General features: G+C 43.0%; 1 protein-coding gene across 2 annotated transcripts in view; it reads right to left on the reverse strand.

Annotated features, from left to right (window-relative positions):
* ADCY7 (adenylate cyclase 7) overlaps positions 1-21,489 on the reverse strand; it is a 336,616-nt gene that overhangs the window by 108,995 nt on the left and 206,132 nt on the right. For both annotated transcript variants that reach the window (XM_040328713.1, XM_040328712.1), the window contains one exon: positions 314-463. In XM_040328713.1, the coding sequence (XP_040184647.1) occupies positions 314-463 (150 nt within the window). The remainder of the gene's footprint in view (positions 1-313; positions 464-21,489) is intronic.

Consider the following 21,489-nt stretch of genomic DNA (forward strand, 5'->3'; position numbering starts at 1 on the left):
AGTTGTACAGGATTGAGAATTCGAACAGGAATCAGATTGCATGGGTGTGAACATGCACGTGATCCGATTCCGGGGGGGGGGGGGAGTCCCTGGACCTTTTTTGTGCGAATCCAATGCAAGTTCAGTGATACAAATTGTGGGTTCATACAGTAATATGGGTGCCAATCACATGCAATGTCTGTGTTAACTATAGTGTGAACCCAGGTTAAAGGTGGAAGAAGCTCTGAAATTATTTATCTTTGTCTCATTTTTTTTTACATCACAGAAACCTGACATTTTAACAGGGGTATGTAGACTTTTTATATCCACTTACCTGTTGCCTCTTTTGCATTTCAAGTTTCATCTTTGCTCTAATACGTTTCACAGTATAGCTGTACAGGTCTCTCGAGGCATCTAGCATGTGGTACTTGTGGAATGCCCCCATCAGATTCCCACATATGAAAATAATGGCATTTGCAATAAGCTGAAAGACACATAATACAATACACAGAGGTAAGTTATTACAAACGTATGATATCTCTTATTCTGAACATATAGCAGGCCTCAAAATATCAAGTCCTGATCTACTAGCCAGGCCTTAAGAGTTTCTTGCCACCTTTTGCCCCACCCAAACCCTACCTTGCTCCGCCCCTGCAACGCCTCCCCCATACACCTCTACCTGCAATGCCTCCCACTGCCCACTGTTTATGACACGGCTTGCTCCTGTTTGCTCTTGGACTGTCTCCCGGTATATGACCTCTGGCCTGGCTGCGAACCCCACTCCTGGTTTATCCTGCATACGCCTACTCAGGACTTCTTCTTGCACGGCTACTGACATCACTACCCAGCGCACCTCAGCTACATTCTGCTTTCCAGCCTGTTGCAGCACTACTGGCAACCCTCGCACCTTTGGGCACCGTATCCCCTGTATCACTCCCAGGGGAGCGCTGCACTTAGCCGCAAGGGGCGCCCTCTCTGCCACTCGGCCTCACATCAGAGACTTGACACAGTGGCAGCACAGTGGTGCAGTGAGTAGCACTTTCGCCTAGCAGCAAAAGGGTCGCTGGTTCGAATCCTGACCACGACACCATCTGCCTGGAGTTTGCATGTTCTCCCTGTGCATGCGTGGGTTTCCTCCGGGTACTCCGGTTTCCTCCCACACTCCAAAGACATGCTGGTAGGTAAATTGGATCTTGTCCAAATTGGCCCAGTATATATCTGTGTGTATGACTGTGTGTCCCAAGCGTGTCACAATCCTACGGGGTAAAATGACCGCACCAGCCAAGCAGACTCTGGCTGGAAAAAGCGCCCAGAGGCGATTCAGTTCGCATGAGTAGCGCTATACAAGTCATTCATTCATTCACTCCTTGTGACCTATGCTTTTACCCTGCTTCTTGAGAGGCAAAAGAGAACTCTTGCCCTCCAAATCTCTGGATGTACTTATCCAACTGAGATCCAAAAAGACATTCCCATAAAAAGAATAATGTGTCAAAAGCTTTTTACAATGTAACTATGCCAACCTGCATTTCAGCCAAAGTATCCACAGCATGTGAATGGGCAAAAGTCCTAAGCATGAAATCTGTTTACTGGAATCCTTCAGGGCAGAAGGCCTGTGGTTAATTGCCAAGTCTTTACTTAGGTCATCCTCACTGCCTGCGGAATCCAGGTTCCTGAACAAATGCTTCATGTTGCCCTTGATAGACACCCATCACCGCTACTGCTGGCTGCATGGCAGCCCCAGACCAAAGAAAAAAAAAGCCGTTCAGCAATGTTTCCAACCTCTTATTTGCTGTCATGTCAAATTTTTGTTAAGGTATGAAACAGCCACATCAAGGAGAGCATATTCCATTTCTTAACAAGCTGTTCCTCCATAGGATACAAAACCCTTTAGGAGGAACACCTTGTCTGGGTGAGCCTCCAAAATGAGCATGTAACAAAAACCATTGGGATCTTTGCATAGGCCGCTAAAGGACCCAGGTGGATCTTCAGAGAATCAGACCCAGGAAGTGGAAATGCAATCTATGTGGACCATCTGAAACAGTAAGTTCACCAAAGCTTCTTGGCCTCAACAACACTCGGAACCTAGGACACCCTGATTGAGAAAACCTCTGATGAGGGTTCTACTGTCTTTTCTACTGTGGCCCAAGGAGGCCCCCTCCCAGAGGGGGCACTAAAACACACACTAGGCAGCTGGGGTGCCGCCATTGAGGCTGTGCCTCAGGCAGGCCGGGGTCCCTGCACAATATGCATCTTCCTTATCTTCCACTCATCTCTCTATAAAAAGTAGAGGGGATAGTGGATGTGCCTTTAGTAGCCACAAGACCAGATATGCATAGGGGTGCCAATCCATGCTATGCCCCAAGATCTTTCAGGGAAACTGCATCAGCAGGGCTATGTCTAGTGTTTTCAACCTGATGGAGACAATTGTACGCCCTCTGCAGCTGTGCGCCCACCTCCCTTTTAAAAGCCTGTTAAAAAAAACTAAACGGGACCTGTGCCAGGAAACCGGCAGCTTTAATACAGCTGAGAGGACATTTGTGCTAATAGAAAAAGTGTACAGGTTACCCTTTGACAGATTTGAACCTTCTGCCAGAGCCTCTTCCTTAATAGAAGTACTTACACAAACCCCCTAATGCTGCAAGCCTGCTCTTTGTCTTCACACAGCCTCCCAGTGACCGTAGTGCCTCCCAGCTATTTCTGCTCTGTCAAAGCCATAATAGGCCAGTCCCTCAATGCTGAATATCTGCCAGCTGAACTCCATATGCATGCACCCATTTGCATGCCAGCACACAACTGCATGACCACGCACACTACCACTGCGCGTGAGTGCAAGTTTCTAGTAATGTCGGTCGTGCTACCTAATGAAGGAAAAAGCAAGATAAATCTAAAACAATCTTATGAACTGGAACAGGGCTCCAGTGTCCACAGCAAAGCAGCAGATTGGAACAGCTTACTGTGTATAAACATTTCATTGTTCTCCATTGGGGAGCCAGGGAAGAGGCACCCATATATCAAAAATAAGGGTAGAAAGAGAGAACCAATTGGCTATAGGGACTCACTAATCTCGTCGCAGGATCTAATAGATCAAGATTCAATCTTCACTCAACATGGCAGGCAATGTCTAAGCAGACCCTCAGGAGCCATTACCCCTTTCCTGAGGTCCACTGCCCTGTACAGTACTTTACTGGAAACTCATTGGTCAGATATTACTGTGTTCTGTATCCACAAGGTCCAGCACTGAAAGGCAGCATTACAGGGAGTCTCTTACATGCCCAGGGTCCTGGCACCCATTTAAGCAAAATAGCTTTATGAACGGATCGGGATAACACCAATCTCTTGATCCCAACTGGAACCATCTGAAAGCATCAGGTAGTGCTTGTGCAAAGCTGCACATCGGTGACCATCACTTCCTGTATAGGAGGAGTCTTATAGGGGAGGACCTCCTGTCTTTTTTTTGCCAGTGTCCAACCACCTGTAGGTGGCACATAACCCTTTGAGTAAGGAATAATATGCTGGCTCTGTGTCCCATGGTGTATGATAAAGAAAGTAAAATAAATCTGACTAGTTGTTTTAGGCAATCGTTTTACTACTATTCCAGTTTTCTTTGCTCCCGTTTACATACATCAGCCCAAATCTTTTACCTCAGCAAAAAGGTGGCAATATTTTAAAAAGAGGTATTTTTCTCTGATGCCTCTAGCCAGTAGATTAGTATATTTATACTAGCACAGACCGTTTTTGTTATTCAATAAACAAAAATACAATAAGGTTAAGTTTACACAAGTGTTGAGACAAACACCTTTTAAAAGCCTGTTTTGAGGTGGAAGGATAGAAATAGAAAGAAAAGAGTCTTGCCATAGCCATTTGCAAATGTGTGCCAAATGGTATCTGTATATTGCTCATACCTAAAAACCTCTAATGCAGGTTGATAATTTCATATACTTATAAGTTAATATTTATCCTCATTCCAGTTTTGAAAGCCAAGTCTTGAATGCCACCCATCCATCTTGACCACCTCATAATCGGTCAGTGAGCCAACCACCTTATTGAGAAACCACCAGTAAATTGTGGGAATCAGCTCAGAGTATGATTATTAAAGCTTAATCAAAGATCTGCATGACTGAGTGCCCTGGCATTTAAAAACGATTCCTAGAGGCATATGCAGGCACATATATACTGTATGCATGGTGTACAGTTCAGTAAAAGGTTATTATTATACAGGATTTATATGGCGCCAACAGTTTGTGCACCACTATACAAAATGAAGGCAGACATTACAGTTACAATACAATCTGGTACAAGAGGAATCAGAGGGCCCTTCTCATTAGAGCTTACAATCTAAGAGGCAATCTAGGTTTAAAAATATTGATCTAATAATAGGTGTACTTTAAAACTAAAATAGTTTGTGAAATACTGAACGTATTCCGATTCTTCCTTTTATATTTTCTCCTAGTTAATACAATAGTTCACTGATTATTGTTTTTAGTGTTTGTTATTCTATGGTTAATGTGGATCACATTTAAAGAAAACAATCATGAATCATTTAGGGCTGCAGCCCAGCAAAAATCAGCTTGGTCTTTAAAACTGGAAACTTTAAATCTGTCCCAACCTGTTTCAGAAATCTGAATTTCAAATGACTGAATTATGCCTCTTCAGCTCCTTTCAAAGGATATAATTTACTTCAAAGAGAGCAGTTCTAAAACATGCCAGTTAATTACAAATGTACTGTAAGCCTAAATCGAATTTCATTCATACCGTATTCCACACATGAGTGGTGAGAGTGCAGACTCAACAAATGAATAATACTGTTATTTACAACAGAATTATGGTAATATTAGAATATTGCTTATGTACCCTATTGCTACCCACATTTTATAAATACATTTGATAAAACAAGATTATATATATATATCCACACATACACACACACAATCTAAAAAAATATAATTTACTGACCAATAGCTGTATTTTTAAAATTCACATTACGTTTAGCACTTTTTAAGAGTAGGTACCCTTACTTTACAGGGATAGAACATTTCCCATTGCCTTTCACTGCACAAGTTTGAATTATACAAAAAAGCTATCAACAAAATCCCCCAAATGAACTCAGCTGTTGAGATATGTTCAAGTTTAAATAAAATAAAAAGTCCTTTTTATTCTGATGTACAATTAAGGGTTTTTATCAATAGGTTTCGATTGGCCAATACAGTGTAATTTGATCATCCACTTGAGATGCTATGGAAATCCTTAAGAATTCACTGCAGGTGCAGCTGACACGTTTTTAACTTGTTGCAGCTGCTTTTGCATTCTCATAGACTTGCATAAGAAGATAAGCAGTTCTGAAGCAAACAAAAGCCAGCTGACACTGGTCTTTAACCACTTAAGGACCGCCTAACGCCAATATACGTCGGCAGAATGGCACGGCTGGGCACAGGCACATACCTGTACGTCGCCTTTAGGAGCCCTGTTGTGGGTCACGTGCGCCACCGCCGGCGCGCTCGCGACCCGGTCCAAAGCTCCGTGACCGTGCCCGCGGGACCCGCGGACCCGATCGCCTACGGTGTCCTGCGATCGGGTCACAGGAGCTGAAGAACGGGGAGAGGTGTGTGTAAACACACCTTCCCCGTTCTTCTCTGTGGCAGTGTCACTGATCGTCTGTTCCCTGATATAGGGAACGACGATCAGTGACATCACACCTACAGCCACGCCCCCCTACAGTAAGACTCACTCAATTAGCGCCCCCTAGTAGTTAACCCGTTCACTGCCATAATCATTTTCACAATAATCACTGCATCTTTATAGCACTTTTCGCTGTGAAAATGACAATGGTCCCAAAAATGTGTCAGATGTGTCCGCCATAATGTTGCAGTCACGAAAAAAATCGCTGATCGCCGCAATTACTAGTAAAAAAAAATTTGTACTAAAAATGCCATAAAATTATCCCCTATTTTGTAAACGCTATAACTTTTGCGCAAACCAATCAATAAACGCTTATTGCGATTTTTTTTACCAAAAATATGTATTAGAATACGTATCGGCCTAAACTGAGGAAAAAAACGTTTATTTATATATTTTTGGGTGATATTTATTATAGCAAAACGTAAAAAAAAAATTGCATTTTTTTCAAAATTGTCACCCTACTTTTGTTTATAGCGCAAAAAATAAAAACTGCAGAGGTGATCAAATACCACAAAAAGAAAAAAGGATGCCAATTTTGTTTGGGAGCCGCGTCGCATGACCGCGCAATTGTCACTTAAAGCGACGCAGTGCCGAATCGCAAAAAGGGGCAAGGTCCTTAACCTGCATAATGATCCGGGTCTTAAGTGGTTAAAAGATCAGCTTGATATGAATTATTATAGTGCTGTGTTCTAGTCTTGTATGAAACATAAGGACACTGAAGGCCCAAACACATCCTGGTAATATCTAAGAGAATAATGCTGTCTCTCCATGGGTTATTTGCTAATTGTTCCCCATTATATGTGAAAGTCACATAAAAATATTTAAAATACAATAAACATTGCAAAAATATTTCAAAATGTTTGCTCATTAAAAATACATTTCAACTTGTCTTTAACCACTTTTAGCCCCAGAGGATTTGGCTGCCAAATGACCGGCCACTTTTTGCGATTGGGCACTGCGTCAGTTTAACTGACAATTGCGCGGTTGTGCGACATGTCTCCCAAACAAAATGATCATATTTTTTTCCCCACAAATAGAGCTTTCTTTTGGTGGTATTTGATCACCGCTGCGATTTTTATTTTTTGCGCTATAAAAAAATTGAGCGACAATTTTGAAAAAAAAGCAATATTTTGTACTTTTTGCTATAATAAATATCCACATTTTTTTGAAAAAAAAGCTATTTTTTTTTCAGTTTAGGCCGATATGTATTCTTCTACAAATTTTTGGTAACTAAATAAATCACAATAAGCGTTTATTGATTGGTTTGCACAAAAGTTATATCAAAATATCTACAAAATAGGGGATTGTTTTATAGCATTATTATTATTAATATATATATATTTTTTTTTAAGATCAGCGATTTTTATTGTGACTGCAACTTTATGGCGGACACTTTAGACACTTTTGACGCTATTTTGGGACCATTCACATTTATACAGCGATCAGTGCTATAAAAATGCACCGATTACTGTGCAAATGTGACTGGCAGGAAAGGGGTTAATCACTAGGGGGCTAGAAGGGGGTTAAATGTGTCCTAGGGAGTTATTCTAACTGTGCGGGGGCGTGGCTTACTGTGACACGTCACTGATCGCTGCTCCCGATGAGAGGGAGCAGACGATCAGTGTCCTGTCACTAGGCAGAACAGGGATATGTCTTGATACACTGGCCTCTTCCCGTGCTGCTGCTCTGGTGTCCACTAATCTAGCCACACATTCCCTTTGCCAATTCACATAACTCTTTATATCCCCTATGATTTCTTGGCAACTTATTTTATAGTCTGGCTTGGCTATTGGCTTGAGGGTATCTAGACCTAAAGTTAATGGGTTGGATTCACATCTGACTTCTCATCTGATACATTAATAAGCTGAAAATCTATATTTTCTTTACTCTAAACTGATGACTTATCAAGCCACGGAACATTTGCCCACATTTGAACATTTGCTATGCTGCTACTGACCTCCATAACAGGTGAATTAAGAATGTCCCTTCTGCTTGCAGTATTTTTTTTTTTAATTCTACACTTTGCTTGCATTTCCATTCAGATACGTCAGCACCTGTAGTTTCAGCCTGTGTTTTTAGTGGTTCTGTTGATTCTACTGACTGACACAGCTTTATCTAATATTAGATCCAAGTCATTCTTTAGCTTGCAAAAGGAACCCTGCAATGGGGTATGGAAGGGAATTGGATTATACGATACCCAGAAAATAATATTAAGAATGAAAGTAATGTAAATATAAAAAAAAATTATATCAATATATAAAAACCTCCAAAGAGTAAAAGAGATTTTTACAACACCATTAAAAAAAAGTCACACAGTAAATTCAATATGATAAATACAAAGGGGTGACCCCATGCGTGTAAAATACTGAGCAGACATAAAGACCCCAAAGTGTTTCAACAAACTGTCTTCTTCAGGGAGTTGATGATGTCCATTTGAAAAGGATATAATGTATCAACTACAATAGCAGATGTATTTATAGAAATAAGAAACTGTGTCTGTGGCCTACAGAGGTGCCATACAAGGTCCCATGGATCCCAAAGGTCAGCACAAGAGCTAACATAGCAGAAGAGGGGAAAAGGACTCCTACACATAGTAGGAGGAATCCAGGCTTCTATTCTGAAGTTTACCCAGTCAAGGACAAAATATTATTTATAGACAATGGCCACAGACCTGAAATTGACCAGCATTTAGACCAGCAAATGTAAATCCTCCTCCTTTCCATAAATACACATGCTTTTGTAGTTGATACATTAGATCCTTCTCAAATGGACATGATCAGCCCTGAAATAGACAATTTGTTGAAACGTGTTGGGTTCTTAATGTCTGCTCAGTTCAGTTGTATTTACATGCATGGGGCTCACCCCTTTGTATTTATCATATTGAAAGTTACTGTGTGACTTTTTATTTTAACAGTGTTAAAATGTTTTCCTCTTTTGATGTTTTTTTACATTTATAAAATATTTTTTTTTATTTTTGTATCTTTACATTACTTTTTCATTCCCAATATTATCTCCTGGATATCGTATAGTCCCAATTCCCTTTCATACCCTATTGCAGGTTTCCTTTTGCATTGTATTATAGGGATAGATACGCTCTTCCATAATTGTTTCCGGGCCTAGAAACCTTTAGCTTTCAGCTTCAGCTGTGTCCATACCAGTATCTGACTGGAAGTTTGTCCAAACACAATATCTTTTAAAAACGGTTTTAGAATTGCAATGCATTCCGAATGCTGCCAAGAATTTCCCTATGATCGGTGGTGTGGAACCTTAGGTTTCATGGTACGAGTAAAAAAAACAGCTATTTTATAATCCTCTTGGTAGTTGATGGTCAGGTATAGTCTTAGTTTTTGTTCCCCTCTAGTTTTGACAGATTTCTAGAAACTATCTGAGGACAAGGAGGTTTTAAACTGTTTAGTAAGGCACTTTCTATCTCCAAAAATCTTTACGGGTGACTAACAGGTCTGTTGTCCTCTCCTTTCCAGATTTCTGGCTGCAGATGTAACAAAACTCTGTCAACATGCTATGGCACCATGTTCTTGCCTTTCTCCAAAGCCCATTTGTAGTACGGGCTTGGCAGGAAATCTAAAGTATGTGGATTCTAGCCAAGCATTGAACGCGGAGAATTTTAAATTGTCGTCTAAACTGATCACTTTACGCTTAACGCTTCGGTCCTCACGCGGGTCATAGAATGGGCTAAAGAGTCACAGGATAAAAGGTGGATAAGTATTGAATGCACTTTAGCGAGGGCACAGTTAGGGAGATTAATCTGGAACCCCCCACATTGTAGAACCCTACACACGTCAACACACGCAATTACACATAACGCTTTAAGGATATGGGATCGATTACACAAACAATTAAAAACTAAATTCAACTCACCCCTTATAGATTTGAAAGAAAACGAATATTTTGCACCTGGGACTTAAGAGGTAGGTGGTAAGTGGATTAAAAATAGAACACAGTTAAAAGACATAACACTAAAGGGCAAAATTATGACCCTTCACGAAATCAGGATTGAAATGGAGGCACTCAGCGAGTGGAGATACCTTCAGTTGGTGTCATTCGTTAAGTGCCTCCCACACCCATTGAGGTCACGAGAGGAGTACACTACACTGGAACAGATGTGCAGTACCGAAAGCTCAAAAGGAAATATCTCCAAAGTATATAAATATTTGCAGAAAATAGACGAGTCGGATACGCTAAACTACATACAAAAATGGGAGAGAGACCTAGGAGTTCCAAGGGGGAAGACGACCATAGGGAGAATCCTTAATTTGACTCATACTTCGGCGGTTGATGTAAAAACCGCCGAGATGAACTTCAAGTGTCTGACAGGATGGTACACTACCCCAGATAAAATGGCCAAATTCGGAGTAGGGGAGTCAGAGGAATGTTGGAGAGGATGTGAGGCAAGAGGAACGATGGCCCACCTGTGGTGGGACTGCGTAAAAATCAAAACGTTCTGGGGAAAAGTTTTGGCTTTGATAAAAGAGATAACTAAAAAAGAATTGGAAGATAACCCTTGGATAGTCCTCTTTCATGGGGGAGAAACGCCAGTGAACGAATATAGGGGATCACTAATTCCGCATTTGTTGAACTCTGCGAAACGATTGATACCCCTAAAATGGAGAAACCCGATAAGCCCGCAAATATGGGAGTGGATCGACTCTGTAGAGGGTACTTATAGGAGGGAGAAAGTAAAATACGGTGTCGAAAAGAACAAGGCAGGAAATAAGGATATCTGGGAAACATGGATTGATTTAAAAAAGTCTCGGAAATACGCAGAAAATATGAGAGAGGAATAAGAATGCAGCATTACAGGAAATAAAAATACTAGGTGGAGTCGGGAGATGGTCCGGGAGGGGTGGGAAGGGTAGTGGGGGGGGGAGGGGAGGGAAGGGACTAGGATGGGGTAAAAGAAAAAAAAAACTGATCACTTTAACCAGCACACAGTAATGACAAAACACCGTAGAGATTTATAACTCTAGTAGGTTCCAATGTCTCTATAATATTCTAACTTCAGACCTAATAACTTAGTGACAAAATATAATGTGGAAGCACAATGCAAACAAAAACAGTCAACCTTCAGGGCCCTTTCAAACGTATTTGTGGATTAATCCATAATAATAAAGTGGTTATAAAGACAAACCTTTTTTTTACCTTATTGCATTCAAATACTTTCAATAGCTGCCCCCCCCCCTCCCCAGTTCCCCCCTTAAATATTTGCTTTAGCACTCCTGATACAGCTTTGTGCCTTTCCGCAGCAGCTCTTCTCCCTTCTCGTCTTACTGGAGACTTGGTAGCAGAGGGAGCCATTGTGCTGCTGTCAGTCAAATCCTGTAAGGATTGAGTGAGGGCAGGGCTGGTATGCGCTGTGTTCGTCTATGGACTCACATAGCTTGGTTAGAGAGTAAGGCCTCGTACACATGATAGGTTAACCGATTAAGCTGACTGATGGTCCGTCGTGCCCACACACCATCAGTTAAAAAACCGATCGCGTCAGAACGCGGTGACGTAAAACACAACGACGTGCTGAAAAAAACGAAGTTCAATGCTTCCAAGCATGCGTCGACTTGATTCTGAGCATGCGTGGATTTTTAACCGATGATCGTGCCTACTAACGATCGTTTTTTTCCCATCGGTTAGGAATCCATAGGTTAATTTTAAAGCAAGTTGTCTTTTTTTTTAACCTATGGTTTATTAACCTTTGGGGCCTACACACGATTGGTTTGGACCGATGAAAACGGTCCATCAGACCGCTGTCCTGGTTAACCTATCGTGTGTACGAGGCCTTAGTCTGCACCTCTGCACCCAAAGTGGCTTTCTATGGTGAAGCACTCAGAAAAGGAGGTGCCTAGAGTGTCAGCAGGGAACCCCAGAAAAGGAGGTTTGGGGCCAATCTGCTCAAAACCACTGCACAAAGCAAGTAAGTAGAATCTTTATTATTTTAAGAGAACAAAAAATTAGTTTTACAACCGCTTTAAACTGTTACTTAACCCACAACAGTAAATCCAGTCTGTATATGCAGTAAAGCATGCTTGTTAATCCTGTGCATTGTGTAAAAAGGCTATTTCATAGCACTCGACTGTCCCTGATTTTGAGGGACTGTCCCTGATTTGGAACAATGTCCCTCTGTCCTCCTCATTTGTCCATCATTTTAGTCTGATCTATATAGTTGTATATAAAATGTACATTTATATCTTTCAAAATGTTTTACCCAGTGCTAAACCTTTCATCCAAATTCTAAATTGCTGTATTTGTAAATTTTAGAAGCCAAAATAAGGAAATAGTAAAGGGGGGCAGCACTTGTGGGTTTAATTAATATTGTTTTTGTATAATTATCCTTTAAGAGGGCATGGCAGGGGGTGTTTCCTATGCCTACATACTTTTTCTAACAAGTGTCCCTCGTTCCCATTTCAAAAAGTTGTGAGGTATGCCATTTGATCATGAATTCTCTGATTCTCCCCTTCTTCCACAATGCCCAATCCATCTCCTGATAAGACAGAGCCTTGTGGGCATGCTGTACATGCGTAGTTTTGGTGTGTATTGCTAGAAGGTTTGTTTTATTTCCTGGGAGGGTGCATGTGACTGGTACAGGGCCAATCAGTAGTGTTCAGACAGAGGGTCAGGGGTCCTTCAGTCTTATATGACAGCCAGAGAAGAATGAAAACTACTCCTACAAGCTTTAACCAGACACTGATAGAAGTCACAAGACTGCTATATACTGCTGATGAGAAACGGTATTTAGCAGTTTATATTTACTAAAATAATTGCACTTCCATGTTCTGTGTACTGTGGGAGACCAGAAATAGTGAATGTATGGTCCTGGGTTTAGTAATACTTTAAGATGTGCTGCTTTAAAGGCAGCACACCTTAACAGACAAAAAACAAGACCTAGATCATTTTTGGCATTGTAGCCAACAAGGCATCCAGTGTATAGCACACCACAATGTACATAGCATATGTTGTGGTGTGATGTAATGTGGATGTAGTAGCTACATGTGTGATGGGGTGCAATTGTATCTGAATTGCAGTGTCAAGCACTTAGTACTGGGAATTGCAGTAGTATGCGGTAAAGCACACACTTTACCATGCATTACCAACACAAATAGGTTCAAAGCCAATCTTAAAGAGTAACTCCACTTTTATGCAAAAAATATAGCAAATAAAACAAAATAATATAATGTATACAATTGCTACACAAGACATGTTTTGTGTATTACAAAATACCTTTTCTTTTCGATCTGCAGTCAGTGTAATTTTCTATAAAATGCAATGTGACTACCTGGAGGCATTCTGTACACAGCTGGTGTAGTTATGGTGAGTTTGACTCGAACATTGGCTGTTTGCCAGTTCGACGAACAGCGAACAATTTGGGGTGTTCGCGGCAAATTCGAAAAGCCGTGGAACACCCTGTAAAAGTCTATGGGAGAAATCTAAAGTGCTAATTTTAAACATTCATTTTCAAGTTATTGTCCTAAAAAGCGATGCACGATTAAAGTCGACCTTCACTGCATTTTTCAACTTCAGAGTTATATTTTTCCTTCCTCCCTCCTTTCCCACTATTACAGGTAATATTTTCTTTGATGGAGGAAATTACCTTCATTACCTGCAGCCTAGGTTTCTGCCTTGAACGATGTAGCTCCAGCTGCCCAAAGCTTCATAGCCATTCAAAACACCCTGTGCTATCGATCAAAATGAACCAGTCATTCCAATTCAAAATCAAAAGGCAAATTGGTGAAATAGTGCTGTTTCTTCACAGCAGCAAAAGGTAGGAATCTGTTACAAAGTACATTTATTACCCATAGGAAATTACGGTACTCTTTAAAGGTCCAAATGTAAATGCTCCCTAGAGTTCATCACTTTTCACTTTATTATTATGCACAATTGCAAAAATGCAAATGAAATTGCTCCTATGAATACAGCAAGGTACTTCCTCAATTTTACTATATAATGAGAATCTCATCTGCAATAGATGTATTTGAGGTCTGGATGCAGATCAGCTTTTACAGTATATAAATGTAAACGCTCATTTATTACATTTACTAGTCATCAAGAGGTTTATAATATAACAGAGCTAAAAATATCACACATGAATACAAACCAGTGCCCTTCCCACCGTCTCTAAACTATCTTTATTGCCTAAGGTGGGTGTAACAATACAATAGGTGTAGCTGTAATATATACAACACTGACCTCACTGCCCCACCAGAAGTTTGTCTGCAGAGGATATGAGATCATGGAATAATGCCGAGCAGACACATTTTGGTGCCTGACTCACAGTCCAAGCTGATCAGCTTAACGCCACAGCTCCCAGACTGAATTATATTCTGTGGTTAAATAATGCACAACAGGTTTTTCTTAGAATTTAATGAGGTTAATATAAAGGAATCTCATTGTCAGTACAGAAGTATATTTATATCCATACGCCAATATGTTTATTGAAAAATAACTATTCTAATGGTATAATAAAAGATGAAAATTATCATGTACCTGTCCCTTTTTTGCAATTGTATTCAGCAAGAATTCCTGACTGATAATCGTCTTCTTCAACCAAACTATACCAGAACCCCTCACAACCTGCATGTGTGAGAACCCCTGAGTACTGAACAAGGTCTTCAACCACCCCCATTAAAGGGACCACAACCCACATAGTGCAGAAATGTACCTGCCTTCCAGGACACACACCCAGCGCCCTGAACATATCAACCACACACACCTAACGTGGAGGTTGCAGAGTCACTGCGGGACACCATACATTGTACCCTAGAAGGGGAATCCACATTATGGTGTTGATACCCATGACTCTGTTATACCACAAACTTGAGCTCTTGCAATGCCAGGAACTATCTAGTTACCCTGGCATTTGTGTGTTTGTTCTGTCTTCCAGGTCAGTGGGGTATGATTTGACACCAGACAACACAAAAAGAAAATTGCAGATTGAGTCCAGACCCCAATTTATAGCCAGGTACTCCCACTCTACCATAGCACAATTTCTCTCGGCTGCTGTCAACTTTCTACTAAGTGTTCTTCCCTACTGACCTCTTGGGACAGGATATCTCCCAAGCCATCACTGGAGGCATCTGATTGGACAATAATCTCTTTAGAAAAATCCAGGGCAACCAGCACTGGATACTGGCATAAGATGTTTTAAGCTTCCAGAAAGCCTCCTCAGCCTTGTCAGTCCATTTGACCATGACTGTCTTCTTACCCTTTGTCAAATCAGTCAGTGGTACAACAACATGATGAGTTGTACCCAATAATGCCTAAAAAAGCTCAGACCTGTCTCTTGGTGACTGGGTCAAGTCTAAAAAGCCTCTACCTTGTTTATCTGGGCTTTTACCAAGTCCCTGCTCAAAACATAACCCAGGTACTTGGTCTCTTCCATAGAAATGGCCCTGGAATAATGATAGACAACTTCTTCTTTGGGGAGTCCAAGACACCCTCCAGTCTGTGCTAAAGATGACAATATCATCTAAATACACTGAGGATTATTCCCAATGAGGGCAAGGTGTCTTATTATTATTATTATTATTATTATACAGGATTTACATAGAGCCAACAGTTTACGCAGCGCTTATCCATTGTGTTCTAAAAAGTATCTGGGACAGAATGCAATCCAGATGACATTCTATTATATTGGAAATTACCTTCTGGGGTGGAAAAATGCAGTCTTTTCTCTAGCTTCCTAGTTAAAGGTATCTGCCAGTAGCCTTTGGTGAGGTCAAAGGTGATAATGTACTTGAGGACTACGTCACGTTGGCGCATGCGCTGTGCGCTGTACACAGGCTCTGCACGATATGCACGGCTTTGAAGCCTGAAGCTGATACGCTCGTTTGAGCCAACAGAAAGCAGGACTTTGTATCTACCCAATGCGGTCCATTACACTGCAGAAAACCCAGCCAGAAGTTCAGAAAAAGGACATATATCCACTTACCAAATCCAGCTGCAATCAGTGCATTGCAGTCCGTGAATGCCAGCTCCTCATAGACGAGCAAGGAGAGACTGAGTGATCTGGATATCAAGACCACCTCTCTGCCAACCAGGCTGGGTGACCGTCTGTATTTGTGTATCTGATTAATGCTGGCTATATAATTACTACAGCTTTGTGAGCTCATTCATTTCTAGCTGCTTACATCTTGGGACTTGCTTCACTACTCTCTGCTGTTATCCACGCTGCTGCTTCAGCTTTATAAATGCTTGGCTTCAACTGTGACTGACATACTTAACCGTTTTTCAACAGAAATGTATCTGGTTATATGACGTCTTTCTTACAGGACTTCATACTATTCTAAACTTGGTGTTTAAGTTTTGTCAGAAGCATTATCATTATATGAGCCTCATTGTGCAAAGCTATCTTCATAATAATTATTCCTGTTTATTCCCGGGGGGGGGGGGGGGACTTGCTCAGCTCCATTTGGCTGAACCATTAGTCTGCAGTGCAACTAACTTGATCTGTGTACTATTACCAGTTACCATTACTTGGTAACTCTGCAGAGAGGAATATACATGCATGCACTTTACATGACGTAGCAGGTTTTTAGTTCAGACAACATTGACTCGCTAATTTTATATAATTAAGTGCTGGTGATGGGTGTCGAGTGCCTGTTATATGTGCAAAATAAAAAATTTCCAAACAAACTTATACAATTTTTTATGCAGCATGGTCCACCCGTGGTTTCTTTGGGGGTTCTTCACTTCCCTATATTTTTGTAGATAATGTACTGGGTTGGTCCCAACCTTTCTATCTGTTCATCTACTCAGGGCATCAGATATGCATCCTCAATGTGGCATCAAATTCCATGGGTTCCTCGTTAGGAGACACTAAACGTGGACTTAACCCTGAGAGTGACAACACCAGCACACCACATTTTCATTCTCCCATGCCAGAGCAGAACTCTGGGATGCCGGGGTGGTTATTCCCCTGACACTCCTGAGTGCTGTTACCCAGGTTTGGTGGCGGTTTGGTTCTCCTCGCAGGCAGGGGTCCTCCAGTGTACTACTCTACCATCTCTACCAGTCGGTCTATCGTCTGTGAATTCCTGTGGCTGAACCAGTGCTGCAACATTGTAGGTAGTGCCTTTAAAATGGTAGTAAAGTGTTCTTTAAAAAAGAAAAACTGTCCCCCTGCATAATGACATAATGTGCTAGTATGCATTGGCATAATGTGCTAGCATGCAGAAAACTTGCATACAAAAGGGATCTCTCCAGCGGCACTCTGTCACTGCTGACAGGACTTCTATCTTCACCTGTCCTCTTCCTGGGTTCATGGGCTCCAGCTGTTTGAATGACCAAGCTGCAATGACATCACTCCTGTGCATGCACGTGGAAGTCAGGGCCCGGCACCAATCTCTGGATTGAGGGCACATTCAGTGGTGCTCGTTTAGAAGATATTCATTGTACCTACAGGTAACCTTTATTATAAGCTTACCTGTAACCAAGTGGCGTTTACTACTGGTTTAAGTAAGGGTCCACAAACTCTCATTCAACAATCTGTGGTCTTGTTGTCTTCTCTGGCTGCAACCACTTTGTGGCCAGCTACAGTAGGTCATGCATTTGGGACTGTGGTGCCTGTCCAGAAATGCATCTGGTGTACCCAGACAGCCACAGTCAACCCAAGGTGGGCAAAGACCTTCCCCATTATTATTTTTTATTATTATTTAAATGTTTATTAATTTTTCTGTATACAAAACATTAAATACCATTTATTTCACTATTTTCATCCTACAACAATTTATCTTCCCACCATTTCAGGAACCTCCATGCCCATTCCCTAAAAACCAACCACTTTTCCCATATTCCCAGAAACCTTTGTCTGATCTTCTTCTATACTGTTTAGAGCTTCCATATTTTATATGTAACCAATTATTTTAAACCATTCCTAACTGTAGGTCTATCTACGTCCAGAATTGTTTTTGGTATTACTCCTTTAGCTGCGTTCAATAGATGTGGTACTAATGTATTTAGATACTGTTTTATTGTTTTGTTTGTATTAAGGAATAGTGTTGCTCACGAATATTCGCATTGCGAATATTCGACTCGAATATAGCATATTCGAGAAATCGCGCTATATTTCGAAATTCGCGGTGAATATTCGCAATTCCGAATATTCGATTTTTTACAATTTTTTTTTTGAACCAGATCACATCCTAGATATCTCCATCGACGTCTAAAAGCATTGCTGGTATCATTAGAGACCCTGGGCCGAGTAGCTGAAGCGTTCATTGAATTTTCCAGAAAGATCGCAATGCGATTATTCGGCAAACGCAATATCGCGCGATTACTTTCCTCGCCCCGATCTTCCGCATCAGAGCGATTTTTACAGTTTCATTTGTAAAACAGATCACATCCTAGTGATCTCCATAGACGTCTGAAAGCATTGCTGGTATGATTAGAGCCATTGGGCCGAGTAGCTGAAGCGATCATTTTATATTGCCGAATATTCGCAATGCGAATATTCGGCAATAGGAATATTGCGCGATTATTTGCTCCGCCCTTTTGCATCAGAGCCAATCAGAGTTCTCCTTCCACACTCGTCACAGGTTCGCAACCAATAGGAACCTGCCTGCATGGACATTATATAAGCTCACTCCCAGCACCATTTCATTGCAGATTCAGAAGCTGGCTATAGAGTGTGGAGGCTGTTTCTGTGTTCCTGGTTTCCTGTGTCTTTGTTCTTGATTGATTTAGATCATCACCAGCATTGCTATTTAGTGATTCCAGTGGATCTTTTCCAGTATATCAACTGCTTTTTTCAAAGCAATAGACCCAAGAGCTTTTTTCAAAGCTACGTTTTGTGCTGTTTTGTGCTGTTTTTTTCATTTGTGTTACTGTTTGATCCTGCAATCCTCCCTGTTCAGTGATATTTGCAAGAGATTTCAGAACACATTTTGCTGAGCTTTATAAAAGAGCTTTTCTAAAAGCTAAGTTTTGTTCATCTTGTGTTACTGTTAGATCTTGCAGGTTCGCTGTTCAGTGATATTTGATAGGCATCTCAGTTCACATTTTGTTTAGTTTTCCCTAAAGAGCTTTTATAAAAGCTAAGTTTTGTGTTCAGTTTAGTTAAATTTTGTGTAGTAAGTGTACACACTGTTAGTGTACATTTATTTCATCTAGCTTAGCTTAGTGTGTGTTTAGTGTCTGTGTTTTGTGTTTAAAAAAAAAAAAAAAAAAAAAAGTTAGTGTTTGTTTAGTGCTTTTTTTTTTTTCTTTAATTTTGTAGTCCTTGTCTGGTGTACTACTTTTCTTATAGTTTAGTAGCTGTCTGTGTACGTCTTTGTCTGCGTGCCTGTCTTGTAAAAAATACACAAAAACACATTTTGTTCACATTTACCCCCCCCAATAAAGTTTACCCCCCCCACACACATATCAGCAATAATGAGCGGCATCCGTGGCCGTGGCAGCAGGGGTAGGGGAGTTACTCCCAGTGCTGGATCGCTGCCAGCACGGGGTACCTCTCGTGCCCCTACTAGTGGTAGAGGATCGGGTGCAAGGGGAGTACGCCTGATCCGGGAGTTCTTCCCATCGGGCAGCCGCCCGATATTGCCATCTCAGGCTGAAGTAGTGGTGGACTACATGGGGCACAGCAGTGCCACTGAGTCGTCGGTCCCGACTCACAGTAGTACCACCATTACACCGGTGCCTGTACTACCCCCCCCCAGCCCCCAAGAGTCCAGCATCTTACTGTTCGACAGCGACAGTGAGAGGGATCTCTTGGGGGAGGCCATGCATCAGGCAGACCTCCAGCTCTGTCCTGATGGTCAGGACCTTTTTGAAGGGATGGATGAGGAGGATGGGATACCTGCTGGCAGTATCCCAGAGACATCCCTTCAAACTGGTGCTGCTGTTTTGGTGCAGGAAACAGCAGCACCTAGTCAGACCCAGGCGTGGGTGAGGGGACAGCGGAGCCAGGCTAGAGGCTCCATGTCACGTGGTTCCCTCAGACCAACACATCTCAGCCCTTGGTCTGACATCTCTGGGGGCGAAGAGGGTGACCCATCATGGTTGCCATCTGACGCGTCGGCTCACTACGTCAGTGACGACGGGGAAGGTAGGCACCCTGGTGAAACGGTGCGCCAGGTCACCACCAGGGAGACCATCGTCAGGGTCTCCACTGGTGATGGCAGCAGGAGGTGTCAGGAGGAGGAGCAGCAGCAGCAGCAGCAGGCAGCTCCACCTGTGCGCACCGAGTCCCAGCAGGTGCAAGTAAGCGTCACCCCATCTGACAGGAGGGCGGTGCTGAAGTCACCTGTCTGGAATTTCTTTACCCTGGTGGCAGACAACCCTACCGTGGCCATCTGCCGGATTTGTAAAGTGAGGGTGAAGAGAGGGAAGTGTTTGGCTCGGGTGGGTACCACAGCCCTGAACCAGCACCTGAGGATAAACCACTGGGCGTTGTATGACGAGATGAAGCGTGGTGGTGGTAGCAGCGCCACCACCACAAGTGAGCAGGGTACAGCAGCCCCTGCCACATCTTCATCTCTTTCCAGCAGGTCATGCCCCCCCGCTCCCTCTAGTAGAGGTACTGGTACCGGCAGCCAGACCTCTACTTCCACAGCACCCTCCACGTCTGTGTCCCGCACTGCCGTCCGGCGCCAGGCGTCGATTTCAGACGCCTTTGACCGCACCACTCCCTTCCCCCCTGGAGACCGACGTGTGCGTTCCCTCAATGGGCTCCTGGCAAGGGTTATTGCCCAACATCTGCTGCCCTTCAACATAGTTGACAGCAACCCCTTCAGGCAGATGTTGGAGCAGGCCCAACCCCAATGGCGTGTCCCCAGCCGCCATTTCTTTGCCAGGACTGGTGTCCCTGCCCTACACCAGCACATTGTGCAGAATGTAACCCTGTCGCTGGATCACGCTGTCAGCGACAGGGTTCATCTGACAATGGATGGCTGGACCAGCAGGCATGGGCAGGGACGCTACATCAGCTTCACGGCCCATTGGGTTTCCCTCCGAGGCGTCGGTGAGGGATCGTCGGCAACCGATCTTGTGGTGCCGCCCCGGGGTGTCCAGGGGAGAACTGCTGGTCTCCCTCAAGCCACTGTCTCCGCAGCTGCTGAGCCTCCCAGCAAGCGCCCCCGTAGCTACTCAAGTGTGGGGCACGTGCGCTGTCAGGCCGTGCTCCAGCTTGTTAGTTTAGGGGACCGGAGACACACTGGAGAAGAAGTGCTGAAAGCACTTCAAGCTCAGGTCCAGAAGTGGCTGACACCCCGAAGGCTCCAGCCAGGTATGGTTGTCTGCGATAACGGCAGCAACCTACTCGCCGCCCTCCATGCTGGCAGTCTGACGCACGTGCCCTGTCTGGCACATGTCCTCAACCTGGTGGTGCAGAAGTTCCTGCGCACTTATCCAGGGTTGAGTGACATTGTGGCAAAGGCGCGTAGGATTGCCAGCCACTTCAGGCGCTCCCCAACCGCTACCGCGTCCCTGTCCAAATTGCAGCGGAAGTACAATCTGCCCCTTCACAGGCTGATTGTGGACAGTGTGACGCGGTGGAACTCCACCCTCCACATGCTGAAGAGGTTGTGGGAGCAGCAAAGGGCGGTGAGGGAGTACCTGATGGAACTAGGCACTGAGAGGGCTTCACCACAACTCCCTTTCATCGCCTGTGCGCAGTGGGGGCAGATAAACCAGGTCTGCCAAGTGTTGTCCTCCTTCGAGCAGGCGACCAAGATGGTCAGCAGTGAGCAAATTGGCCTCAATAGCGTGCTGCCAATACTGTTCATGCTGGAGAGGACACTAGATCGCCTGCTCGAGGCTGGGGAGAGTGCCTTGGTGGAGCAGGAGGAGTCAGCAATGCTCCACCGAGACCAGGGCCAGGACGAGGAGGAG

Source organism: Rana temporaria, chromosome 11, assembly GCF_905171775.1.
Source record: "Rana temporaria chromosome 11, aRanTem1.1, whole genome shotgun sequence".
Lineage (NCBI taxonomy): Eukaryota > Metazoa > Chordata > Amphibia > Anura > Ranidae > Rana > Rana temporaria.